This window comes from Kogia breviceps, chromosome X, assembly GCF_026419965.1.
Source record: "Kogia breviceps isolate mKogBre1 chromosome X, mKogBre1 haplotype 1, whole genome shotgun sequence".
Taxonomy (NCBI): domain Eukaryota; kingdom Metazoa; phylum Chordata; class Mammalia; order Artiodactyla; family Physeteridae; genus Kogia; species Kogia breviceps.
The window spans coordinates 121,462,994-121,476,626 of NC_081330.1; the positions used below are offsets into that span (position 1 = coordinate 121,462,994).

At 41.3% G+C, this 13,633-nt stretch overlaps 1 protein-coding gene across 4 annotated transcripts in view; it reads left to right on the top strand.

The window, feature by feature from the left end:
* The window catches only part of CTPS2 (CTP synthase 2), a 130,587-nt gene that overhangs the window by 40,021 nt on the left and 76,933 nt on the right, over window positions 1-13,633 (top strand). The window contains exon 14 of one of the 4 annotated variants that reach the window (XM_067024006.1): window positions 55-354. The exons of the other annotated variants lie outside the window; for them this stretch is intronic. Within the exon in view, the coding sequence (XP_066880107.1) occupies window positions 55-279 (225 nt within the window). The 3' untranslated portion in view covers window positions 280-354. Of the gene's footprint in view, window positions 1-54; window positions 355-13,633 lie in introns of those variants that run through there. 4 annotated transcript variants of the gene reach the window in all.

Here is a 13,633-nt window from a genome sequence, read left to right on the forward strand (position 1 = left end):
TATTGTTATTCGTTTATATCAAACCACTTTGTTCTCAGTTGTCCATGTTGTCAGTTGTGCCTTGAAGGAAGACACAGCCCTAGATTGGTCTCCGCAGCAGTTTTCAAGCTGAATATTCAGGAAGGGGTTGAGTTGACCGTGGCGACAGTTGACCACAGCTGCTGTAAGCACACCGGCCGCCCTGCCTCTGGGCCCGTCCCCATCCGTCCTGCTGCTGCTCATCTTTTACCGACTCCTTTGCCTGTAAAGCATTCAGTCCGAGATTTTGGCTGGCAGTGAAGGCCATTGTGCTCTGTCACCTGCTGCTCTGCTAACTTATCCCATGGCATCCCCGTCTCTCCTGCACTTGGGGTGTTCTAGGTGGACAATCTGAATGAGTTTTTTAGATGCATCCTGAGATTCTCTACACGTGAGATGTCCCCGTCCTGCCACCTCCTTACCCCTGGAATCTCAATAAAACCGATGAAGAATTTAATTACAAAAATAAACCAAACCTGATTACTGGCAACTTCCTATTCATCCTGGGAAGCCTTTTCTGACCTCCTTTGTTTCCTGGCCTCTGCCTTCTGTACCTTGTACCACCTCGATCAGAGTATACACCTCACCATTGTGGTTGGTTTTTTATTAACAGTTTATTGAGATATAATTCACGTACCATAAAATGTAGCCATCGAAATTGTATAATGCAGTGACTTAGCACATTCACAGATCTCTGCAACCACCACCACCGTCAATTTTGGACCATTTCGATTACTCAAAAAAGAAATTCCACACCCTTTAGCTGACATCCCCGAGCCACCTATCTTTCTAGCTCTAGGCAACCATTAATCTGTTTTCTGTCTCTATATATTTGCCTATTCTGTCCATTTCATATACAGTTGACCTTTGAATAATGCAGGGGTCAGGGGCTGACCCTCCACACAGTCAAAAATCTGCCTATAACTCCTAGTCGCCTCTCCGTATATGCGTTCCTCCGTATCTGTGGTTCTGCATCTACAGCTTCAAGCAACCATGGACCATGTAGTACTATTTACTATGGAAAGAAAGGCATGTCTAAGTGGACCTGCTCAGTTCAAACCTGGGTTGGTCAATTGTAAATGGAATCATACAATATGTGGCCTTTTGTGACTGGCTTCTTTCATTTAGCATAACATTGTCAAGGTCTGTCTATGTTGTAGCATGTATCAGTACTTTGTTTCTTATCCATTCAGACTTTTTTTTTTTTTTGCGGCACGTGGGCCTCTCACTGTTGTGGCCTCTCCCGTTGCGGAGCACAGGCTCCGGACGCGCAGGCTCAGCGGCCACGGCTCACGGGCCCAGCCGCTCCGCGGCACGTGGGATCTTCCCGGACCAGACCGGGGCACGAACCCGTGTCCCCTGCATTGGCAGGTGGACTCTCAACCGCTGCGCCACCAGGGAAGCCCCCATTCATCCTTTGTTGGACGTTTGCTGTTTCTACTTTTTGGCTACTACGAATAATGCTGCTATGAATATTTGTGTACAAGTTTTTGTATGGACATATGTTTTTGTTTCACTTGGGTCTATACCTAGGAGTGGAATTGTGGGTCATATGGTGACTGTATGTTGAATTTTTTGAGGAACTGCCAGACTGTTTTCCGAAGTGGCTGCAGCATTTTACATTCCCACCAGCAGTGTGTGAGGGTTCCAATTTCTTCATATCCTCAACACTTGTTATTGTCTTTTTGATTACAGTTGACTCTTGAACAACATGGATTTGAACTGCATGGGTCCATATATACGTTGTTGTTTTTTTTTTTCAATAAATACATACTACAGTACTACATGATCCAGTAGGTTGGATTCACGGGTATGGGACTGCAGATACAGCGGGCCAAGGGTCAAGTTATATTCGAATTTTTGACTACTTGGGGATCAGCGCCCCAAGCCCTGCATTGTTCAAGGGTCAACCGTATAGCCATCCTAGTGGGTGTGAAGTTGTGGCTCACTGTGGCTTTGCTTCACATTTCCTTGATGTCTGAGGATGTCGAACATCTTCTCTTATGCTTACTGGCCACTTGTATATCATCTTTGGAGAACTGTCTATTCAGATCCTTTGCCCACTTTTCAATTGGGTTATTTGTCATTTTATTATTAAGTTGTAAGAGTTTTTCATATAATCTGGATACAAGTTCCTTATTAGATATATAATTTGTACTATTGGCATTTGGGGCCAGGTGATCGTCCTGTTGTTCATTGTAGGATGTTCAGCAGAGTCCTTGGCCTCTACAGCCACTAGATGTCAGTAGTACACTTCTCCCAAACCCCAGTTGTGACACTAAAAATGCCTCCAGACATTGGGGAACATCCCCTGGGGACACAGGTGGACTAGCCCCCATCGAGATGCGCTGATTCAGAGAAATCTAGTTCTGTTCTCTCCCCTCCAGCATAGTCCCTTCCTTCCCTATGGCAAGCATTAATTCTTTTTTTTAAATGGGTTATCTTTCCATTTTAAAAATATAAGTAGACCTGTATGTCTACTTGTAACCCCCTCCCCTTCTTAGGTAAATGACAGCACACTCTGCCCATTTTTTCTGCCTTGCTTTTTTCACTTAACTCTGTATGCTGGAGTGGAGATCACCCCGTGGAAGGATATAGAGATATTCTTCACTCATTTAAAAAAAAAAAAAAATTATTTATTTTCGGCTGCGTTGGGCCTTCATTGCTGTGCGTGGGCTTTCTCTAGTTGCGGCGAGTGGGGGCTACTCTTCGTGGCGGTGTGCAGGCTTCTCATTGCGGTGGCTTCTCTTTGTAGCGGGGCACAGGCTCTAGGTGCGCGGGCTTCAGTAGTTGTGGCTCGCGGGCTCTAGAGCGCTGGCTCAGTAGTTGTGGCGCACGGGCTTAGTTGCTCCGCGGCATGTGGGATCTTCCTGGACCAGGGCTCGAACCCCGTGTCCCCTGCATTGGCAGGCGGATTCTTAACCAATGCTTCGCCAGGGAAGTCCACTTCACTCATTTTTATAGCTTGCAATTCAGACGATAATGAAATGTAACTTCCCAGCCAGATGGCACTTTTAAGTCTTATGCTCAGATGACTTAATACAAGTGAAGAGTTCCTTACAAGGCTTTAACAGAAACATATGTCCTGACTAATGGCTGAAATGGCTGTGCCAGGCGAACCTTGGGTTTTCTTTCCGAGAATACTTTGGGATAGGAAGTGATTTTACCAGTAGGTGCCACTGTTAGATAGCTTTGTCAAGGTTAATTCCTTGATGACTATCCTTTACTGTTTTTGTGTGTGTGTGTGTGTGTGTGTGTGTGTGTGTGTGTGTGCATATTTTTAAGACGTTTATACACAGGATAAAAAAGTTAAGCCCTACAGAAAAGGTATAAAATTGCCTCTCATGTGCCCCTACCTTACCTCAGTTCCCTTACCCAGAGGTGACTACCTGCATCCATTTCTTTTGTTATTCTTCCAAAGATTGTGTGTGTGTGTGTGTATGTGTACAAATGCCTACCTGCAAACATATATGGACATATGCTCCCTTAAAAAAATACATATGCTACTGTGCTCGAGACATCGTTCCCCTTGCTGTTTTTTTTTTTTTTAAATAAATTTATTTATTTATTTTTGGCTATGTTGGGTCTTTGTTGCTGCGTGCGGACTTTCTCTAATTGTGGTGAGCAGGGACTACTCTTCGTTGTGGTGTGCGGGCTTCTCATTGCGGTGGCTTCTCTTGTTGCGGGGCACAGGCTCTAGGTGCGCGGGCTCAGTAGTTGTGGCTTGCAGGCTCTAGAGCACAGGCTCAGTAGTTGTGACGCATAGGCTTAGTTGCTCCGGGCCTGTGGGATCTTCCCGGATCACGGCTCGAACCCGTGTCCCCTGCGTTGGCAGGTGCATTCTTAACCACTGCGCCACCAGGGAAGCCCCCTCCTTGCTTTTTGTACTCATCACTCCACATCAGTGCACAGGGATCTTCTACATGCTTGCCTTGCTCTACACATCATTCTTTATTTAAACAGTCTCATATTGATGAATATTTAGGTTGTATCCATTATTTGCTGCTTTAAATCATGCTGCAAATTAGTATGTGTACATATGTTCTCATAGCGACACATACACACTTCTATAAGATGAATTCCTAGAAGGGGAATTGCGAAGTCAGAGGAATTGTGCGTTTTACATTTTGATAGTTTCTATACTCATAAGTAAGATGAGAACAATAAAACCTAATTGCTACTGAACATCTTTATGTCCTGCATTCAGTTTGTTGGAGAAAAATGGCCTTAAGAGCCGCCATTTATGAGGATGGGGAGAAGTCTTATTGAAGGAAAAGACTAAGGTAATAGAATCACCAGGGAGCAGGCACCAGGAAGCCTGGGGAATCACTTAAACTTGAGCAAATAACAAGGACTTACAGTGAGTAATGGCCATTCTGGCCCTTCTCGCTAAAAAAGTAAATAGTTTTGGAAACCAGGAGCCTCCTAAAGGGTATATTTGCAGCTAAAATCTGTTTCATGCGTGTGGGGGAGAAAAATAATTTCCCTCTACTTTTCTACGTTCTTGGCTGAGAGCCCCTGTAATAAAGGAATAACAGGGGAAAAAGAAACAGAAGCTTAATAACATGGATACCTCCTGTATAGCCAGGAAAACTGAGTAACTCCCAGAAATGGCCCAAGCCACCATCTTAAGTACCATCTCCAGTTACAGAGAAAAGAAGATGTTGGGGGTGGAGGTATTTATGGGAGGTTTTCAAGGCAAAGCACAGTAAACAAGGGTGAGTTTGTTATGCAGATTTAAGTCCCTGCCTTCTCCATTGAGAAGAGTTTCTAGAGATTTAGAGTCACCCTTCTCTTCCCAGTACAGAGAGGGAGACACCCTAACAAATGGAGGTTTCCCTTATAAATGCAAATGTCTCTAACAAAAGGGTAATTTCTGTTCTATTTTAGAGCTTCTCCTATGTCTCCTGTTTCTTAAAAATAATCAGCCCCGGATAATCTTTTGCCAAAGAGGCATATTTTGTCTGTGTGGGGGGCAAATTCTGCTCCCCTTCGTGGGCCATCGTGACCCTCCTTTGGCATGCACGATTAGTCTTATGGTTGCTTATTAAATCAGTAGAGATACTGCCATACAGGACAGATATCTAAGAGGGGGCGTCTCTTATGCACATGAAAGGAGCAATAGGTTTTTTTCTAAGAGTGAAGGTAGAGTCTTTCTGAGTCTGGAGGTACCAGGAGAGAGTGATTAAAATTTGTTTTATTGTGCCATTTCTCTGCTTGATCCACAAGATGAAATAGAAGGCTCTGGAACTTTGTAGAATATTTAGGTTGTACAGCAATTATGTCTTTCTGGCCTGCTTTAAAGCAGCTTCACCTGCCTTCTAGATGATGCGTACCAGGAACACAGCTGTAGCTGACTTGTATTCTGACTCTGTATCAATCACGTGGCTGCTGCTGACACCCTTGACCTTGAATTTGGCTTCAGATCTCTCCAGTTCATGTGGAGGATAGCTCATGGCATTTTAGAGTTTATATTTAGAATGTTTTTGGCTTTTGAGATATATATAGGAAGAATGATCTCAATCTGATGTTTAGGTATGTGGATATGCATAATTTTTAGCATTTCTTTTCTGTTTACTGAAAATAGTAACTTAAAAATCTGAATTTACATTAGATATGGAAACAGAATCTGAAAACAGAATCCATGTTCCACATTCAAACACATCAACACAGACTGCTGTCAACTAAAAAAATAATACAGGAGGCTGCAAATAGGAAGAGTTTATTTGGAATCTTAAGAATTGCAATTTGGGGGAATTCACTGCCAGTGGTTAGAACTCCACACTTCCACTGCCGGGCGGGTTCGATCCCTGGTCGGGGAACTAAGATCCCACAAGCCCCCCCACCACATAGCCCCCCCCCCCAAAAAAAAAAACCAATTTGGGAGACACAGATTTGGATAATCCTAAAAGAGTGTTCAGAGGAAGAGAGAGTCAGGGCTTATAAAGACAGAAAGCCAAGAGGTAGTTAAAAGTTGCCTGCTAAGAATTGTGATGGACTCTCATGCGAGTCAGGGAATATTTGCCCTTGAGGAATCATGAGTTGTTTTAGGGTAGGGGTCCAGTAAGTATCTTGAGTTTCTGACAGGTGTTCTGAAGCCGAATCTGGCCTCTGTACCCTGACACCAAATTAAATTCCAGAGACAGAGTTTTAGGTGAAGTAGAGAAGAATAGCTAATGCTCTCAAAACTGTGTCCCGACCTGGAGGGGGTAGTGAGGAGTTTTATAGTAATCGTTCAAAGAGGGTGTGATCAGCTCGTGGACGTTCTTCTGATTGGTTGGTGGTGAAGTTGGAACCTTCTGGTTCCAACTGGTCTGGAGACTACCTGCTTGTGGGCAGCATGCAGTTAACTTCTCCCACCTGGAGGGGGCTTCAGCATCTGCTAAACAGCTCAAAGATATTGTTATGTGTGTCCCTTGAGGGGAACCAGGACCCTGCCCCAAGGCTGCACTGTTGTTTCTCTTGAGTGTTCCTCCCTTGTCTGCGCATCCCCTCCCTTCCCTAATTAGCATCGGTTGGAACCTGCTCCTTGGAACTCAGGGAAGGTCAGGGAGGCTGAATGAAGCCTATTGCCTGTAATCAAGAAATGGGGGACATGGAAGGGCTTTTGTGCTCAAGAGCCCCACAGGGTCCTCCTTGGTATCAGTTCTGATGACTTCATTGGGTCAAAAGGTCAGATTCCATCCAGGCTGACACATGCATAAGTCATACTTCCTTAGTGGCCTCCTGGCTCCATTTTAGAGAGTTCTCTTAGCAATACTGAGTCCATTTTGATTTTTCCTTTCACACATGTACACTTGGTGCTATTGGTAAGGAAGAGTGAGAAATGTGAAGCATTTTAAGCAGATGCAAATGGAGATTTGAGATTGTGGCATTTGATATTATTTCAGTTGTGGTTATTTATCATAGATGTGATTTATTTACCCCTTTTTGATCCAAGAATTTTCAAAGTCAAAATTAATTTTACATCTGACACAGTGGATTTGTGATAGTCACATATAATTAAAAATGCATTCAGGTGAAGGGTAATTTTTGTTATATACTAAGCATAATTAATGCGTAACATTTTCCTACCTTTAGTTGAAGCCCTGTTAAATTAAATATTTTCTGCTTTCATTTATTTTTCAACAATTTCATATGGAAAGCAAATTAAGAGGGTTAAAAAACCCAGACAGCTGCTTACAGTAACCTTCCAGGCAACTTTTATAAATTTGAAGACTGCTTTAATTTAGAACATTGTAGTAAGCATCTCCCAACTAACAAAATGACCTTAAAGAAGTCATTTGGAGCTTAGTTTGGGCTAAAGAACTGTTTTCTCATAAAAGAAGCTGTGAGCAAGACAGCTGTACTGTGGGTAAAATAGCTTTTTATGGACCAGTCTGGGAGCCTAATAGTCACTTAATACTGTCTCTGTGGGGACCATAGCTTCAGAGTTGATGTCACGCTGTTACTGGAGTCTACTTTTTAAAAGGAGTCAGCACAGCTGGGAGTAAGCCCCCATGAGTGAATCAATAAGGGTAGTCCATAACTTTAACAATAACTGAATGACTAAATGAGTACTTCAGAGCTAATGTATTTGAAAGCTTTTATACATTTAACTCAATGGGAAATGCCTTAGGAATAGGTATTTCAACAACTTGAAAGATTTTTTTTTTGCCATAGAAATAGCTGGATTCTAGTGGAAAGAGATTATTAAGAAAAAACTCACTGTGTATTTGGCACTCATCCACTTAAGTGCAGTCCTAAATGTAGTGTATTACGAATGAGCAGCTGCCACAACCCTGCTTGCATGCAGTTTGGTTGGAGACACAAGACACAGACGCCTGAGACATACAACCAGTTGTGTGGCAGTATGTGAGTACGCCCTCAGTAATGCTACCAGCTCTGACAACCAGGACTTCTGCCATGAGAGAATGTTCTTGATCTGTGCCATCCTTTATGGCAGCCACGAGCCACATGGGGCTGTGGAGCACTTGAAATTTAGCTAGGGTGGCCAAGGAACTGAATTTTATTTTTTAATTTTAATTTAATTAATTAATTTATTTAGTTTTCGATCCCTCCCTGTCTCTCTCAGCTTCTGGTTGCTCCCAGAAACCCTTAGCTTCCGTGGCTACTTCACTCTTCTTTTTTTTGAATTTTATTATTTTTTTAATACAGCAAGTTCTTACTAGTCATCAATTTTATACACATCAGTGTACACATGTCAATCCCAATCGCCCAATTCATCACACCACCATCCCTACCCCCCTGCCGCTTTCCCACCTTGGTGTCCATATGTTTGTTCTCTACATCTGTGTCTCAATTTCTGCCCTGCAAACTGGTTCATCTGTACCATTTTTCTAGGTTCCACATATATGCGTTAATATATGATATTGGTTTTTATCTTTCTGACTTACTTCACCCTATATGACAGTCGCTACGTCCATCCACATCTCAGCAAATGACCCAATTTCGTTCCTTTTTATGATTAATATTCCATTGTATATATGTACCACATCTTCTTTATCCATTCGTCTGTCGATGGGCATTTAGGTTGCTTCCATGACTTGGCTATTGTAAATAGTGCTGCAATGAACATTGGGGTGCATGTGTCGTTTTGAATTATGGTTTTCTCAGGGTATATGCCCAGTAGTGGGATTGCTGGATCATATGGTAGTTCTATTTTTAGTTTTTTAAGGAACCTCCATACTGTTCTCCATAGTGGCTGTATCAATTTGCATTCCCACCAACACTGCAAGAGGGTTCCTTTTTCTCCACACCCTCTCCAGCATTTGTTGTTTGTAGATTTTCTGATGATGCCCCTTCTAACTGGTGTGAGGTGATACCTCATTGTAGTTTTGATTTTCATTTCTCTAGTAATTAGTGATGTTGAGCAGCTTTTCATGTGCTTCTTGGCCATCTGTATGTCTTCTTTGGAGAAATGTCTAGGTCTTCTGCCCATTTTTGGATTGGGTTGTTTGTTTTTTTAATATTGAGCTGCATGAGCTGTTCATGTATTTTCGAGATTAATCCATTTGATTCATTTGCAAGTATTTTCTCCCATTCTGAGGGTTGTCTTTTCATCTTGTTTATGGTTTCCTTTGCTGTGCAAAAGCTTTGAAGTTTCATTAGGTCCCATTTGTTTATTTTTGTTTTTATTTCCATTACTCTAGGAGGTGGATCAAAAAAGATCTTGCTGTGATTTATGTCAAAGAGTGTTCTTCCTATGTTTTCCTCTAAGAGTTTTATAGTGTCCACTCTTACATTTAGGTCTCTAATCCATTTTGAGTTTATTTTTGTGTATGGTGTTAGGGAGTGTTCTAATTTCATTCTTTTACATGTAGCTGTCCAGTTTTCCCAGCACCACTTATTGAAGAGACTGTCTTTTCTCCATTGTATATCCTTGCCTCCTCTGTCATAGATTAGTTGACCATAGGTGCATGGGTTTATCTCTGGGCTTTCTATCTTGTTCCATTGATCTATGTTTCTGTTTTTGTTTCAGTACCATATTGTCTTGATTACTGTAGCTTTGTAGTATAGTCTGAAGTCAGGGAATCTGATTCCTCCAGCTCCCACTTTTTTCCCTCAAGACTGCTTTGGCTACTCAGGGTCTTTTGTGTTTCCATACAAATTTTAAGATTTTTTTTTTCTAGTTCTGTAAAACATGCTGTTCATAATTTGATAGAGATTGCACTGAATCTGTACATTGCTTTGGGTAGTATAGTCATTTTCGCAATATTGATTCTTCCAATCCAAGAACATGGTATATCTCTCCATCTGTTGGTATCATCTTTAATTTCTTTTCTCAGTGTCTTATAGTTTTCTGCATACAGGTCTTTTGTCTCCCTAGGTAGGTTTATTCCTAGGTATTTTATTCCTTTTTTTGCAATGGTAAATGGGAGTGTTTCCTTAATTTCTCTTTCAGATTTTTCATCATTAGTGTATAGGAATGCAAGAGATTTCTGTGCATTCATTTTGTATCCTGCAACTTTACCAAATTCATTGATTAGCTCTAGTCGTTTTCTGGTGGCATCTTTAGGTTTCTCTATGTATAGTATCATGTCATCTGCAAACGGTGGTAGCTTTCCTTCTTCTTTTCCGATTTGGATTCCTTTTATTTCTCTTTCTTCTCTGATTGCCGTGGCTAGGACTTCCAAAAGTATGTTGAGTAAGAGTGGCGAGAGTGGGCAACCTTGTCTTGTTCCTGATCTTAGTGGAAATGGTTTCAGTTTTTCACCATTGAGAACGATGCTGGGTGTGGGTTTGTCATATATGGCCTTTATTATGTTGAGGTAGGTTCCCTCTATGCCCACTTTCTGGAGTGTTTTTATCATAAATGGGTGTTGAATTTTGTCAAAAGCTTTTTCTGCATCTATTGAGATGATCATGCAGTTTTTATTCTTCAATTTGCTAATATGGTGTATCACATTGATTGATTTGTGTCTGTTGAAGAATCCTTGCATCCCTGGGATAAATCCCACTTGATCATGGTGTATGATCCTTTTAATGTGTCGTTGGATTCTGTTTGGTAGTATTTTGTTGAGGATATTTGCATCCATATTCATCAGTGATAGTGGTCTGTAAGTTTCTTTCTTTGTAGTATCTTTGTCTGGTTTTGTTATCAGGGTGATGGTGGCCTCATAGAATGAGTTTGGGAGTGTTCCTTCCTCTGCAGTTTTTTGGAAGAGTTTGAGCAGGATGGGTGTTAGCTTTTCTCTGAATGTTTGATAGAATTTACCTGTGAAGCCATCTGGTCCTGGACTTCTGTTTGTTGGAAGATTTTTTATCACAGTTTCAACTTCATTACTTGTGATTGGTCTGTTTGTATTTTCTATTTCTTCCTGGTTCAGTCTTGGAAGGTTATACCTTTCTAAGAATTTGTCCATTTCATTGGCATAGAGTTGCTTGTAGTAGTCTCTTAGGATGCTTTGTATCTCTGCAGTGTCTGCTGTAACTTCTCCTTTTTCATTTTTAATTCTATTGATTTGAGTCCTCTCCCTCTTTTTCTTGATGAGTCTGGCTAATCGTTTATCAATTTTGTTTATCTTCTTAAAGAACCAGCTTTTAGTTTTATTGATCTTTGCTATTGTTTTCTTTGTTTCTATTTCATTTATTTCTGCTCTGATCTTTATGATTTCTTTCCTTCTGCTAACTTTGGGTTTTATTTGTTCTTCTTTCTCTAGTTCTTTAAGTGTAAGTTTCGATTGTTTATTTGAGATTTTTTTTGTTTCTTGAGGTAGGCTTGTATAGCTATAAACTTCCCTCTTAGAACTGCTTTTGCTGCATCCCATAGGTTTTGGATCACTGAGTTTTCATTGTCATTTGTCCCTAGGTTTTTTTTTTTTTTTTTTTTTTTTGGTGGTATGCGGGCCTCTCACTGTTGTGGCCTCTCCTGTTGCGGAGCACAGGCTCCGGACGCACAGGCTCAGCAGCCATGGCTCACGGACCCAGCTGCTCTGCGGCATGTGGGATCTTCCCATACTGGGGCACGAACCCATGTCCCCTGCATCGGTAGGCGGATTCTCAACCACTGCGCCACCAGGGAAGCCCCGTTCCTAGGTATTTTTTGATTTCCTCAGTGATGTCTTGGTTAATTAGTAATGTATTGTTTAATCTTCGTGTTTTTTTTTTTTTTTTTTTTTACATTTCTTTCCCTGTAATTCATTTCTAATCACATAGTGTTGTGGTCAGAAAAGATGCTTGATATGATTTCAGTTTTCTTAAATTTACTGTGGCTTGATTTGTGACCCTGGATTTGATCTATCCTGGAGAATGTTCCATGCGCACTTGAGAAGAAAGTGTAATCTGCTGTTTTTGGATGGAATTTCCTATAAATATCAATTAAACCTATCTGGTCTATTGTGTCATTTAAAGCTTCTGTTTCCTTCTTTATTTTCATTTAGGATGATCTGTCCATTGGTGTAAGTGAGGTGTTATTTAAAGTCCCCCACTATTATTGTGTTACTGTCGATTTCCTCTTTTATAGCTGTTAGCACTTGCCTTATGTATTGACGTGCTCCTATGGTGGGTCCATATATATTTATGTTTGTTATGTCTTCTTCTTGGATTGATCCCTTGATCATTGTGTAGTGTCCTTCCTTGTCTCTTGTAACATTCTTTATTTTAAAGTCTATTTTATCTGATATGAGTATTGCTACTCCAGCTTTCTTTTGATTTCCATTTGCATGGAGTATCTTTTTCCATCCCCTCGCTTTCAGTCTGTATGTGTCCCTAGGTCTGAAGTGGGTCTCTTGTAGACAGCATATAGATGGGTCTTGTTTTTGTATCCATTCAGCCAGTCTGTGTCTTTTGGTTGGAGCATTTAATCCATTCACGTTTTAGGCAATTATTGATATGTATGTTCCTATGATCATTTTCTTAATTGTCTTGGGTTTGTTTTTGTAGGTCCTTTTCTTCTCTTGTGTTTCTCACTTACAGAAGTTACTTTAGCATTTGTTGTAGAGCTGGCTTCGTGGTGTTGAATTCTCTTAGCTTTTGCTTGTCTCTAAAGCTTTTGATTTCTCAGTTGAATCTGAATGATGTCCTTGCCGGGTAGAGTAATTTTGGTTGTAGGTTCTTCCCTTTCATCACTTGAAGTATAGCATGCCACTCCCTTCTGGCTTGTAGAGTTTCTGCTGAGAAATCAGCTGTTAACCTTATGGGAGTTCCCTTGTATGTTTTTTGTCATTTTTTCCTTGCTTCTTTTAATAATTTTTGTCTGTAATTTTTGTCAATTTGATTACTATGTGTCTCGGCATGTTTCTCCTTGGGTTTATCCTATGTGGGACTCTGTGTGCTTCCTGGACTTGGGTGGCTATTTCCTTTTCCATGTTAGGGAAATTTTTGACTATAATCTCTTCAGACATTTTCTCGGGTCCTTTCTCTCTCTCTTCTCCTTCTGGGACCCCTGTAATGCGAATGTTGTTGCAGTTAATGTTGTCCCAGATGTCTCTTAGGCTGTCTTCATTTCTTTTCATTCTTTTTTCTTTGTTCTGTTTTGCAGCAGTGAATTCCACCATTCTGTCTTCCAGGTCACTTATCAGTTCTTCTGCCTCAGTTATTCTGCTATTGATTCCTTCGAGTGTAGTTTTCATTTCAGTTATTGTGTTGTCCATCTCTCTTTGTTTCTTCTTTAATGTTTCTAGGTCTTTGTTAAACATTTCTTGCATCTTCTCGCTCTTTGCCTCCATTTTTTTTCCGAGGTCCTGGATCATCTTCACTATCATTATTCTGAATTCTGTTTCTGGAAGGTTGCCTATCTCTACTTCATGTAGTTGTTTTTCTGGGGTTTTATCTTGTTCCTTCATCTGGTACATAGCCCTCTGCCTTGTCACCTTTTCTGTCTTTCTGTGAATGTGGTTTTTGTTCCACAGGCTGCAGGATTCTAGTTCTCCTTGCTTCTGCTGTCTGCCCTCTGGTGGATGAGGCTATCTAAGAGGCTTGTGCAAGTTTCCCGATGGGAGGGACTGGTGGTGGGTAGAGCTGTGTGTTGTTCTGGTGAGCAGAGCTCAGTGAAACTTTAATCTGCTTGTCTGATGATGGGTGGGGCTGTGTTCCCTCCCTGTTGATTGTTCAGCCTGAGGTGACCCAACACGGGAGCGTACCCGGGCTCTTTGGTGGGGCTAATGGCGGACTC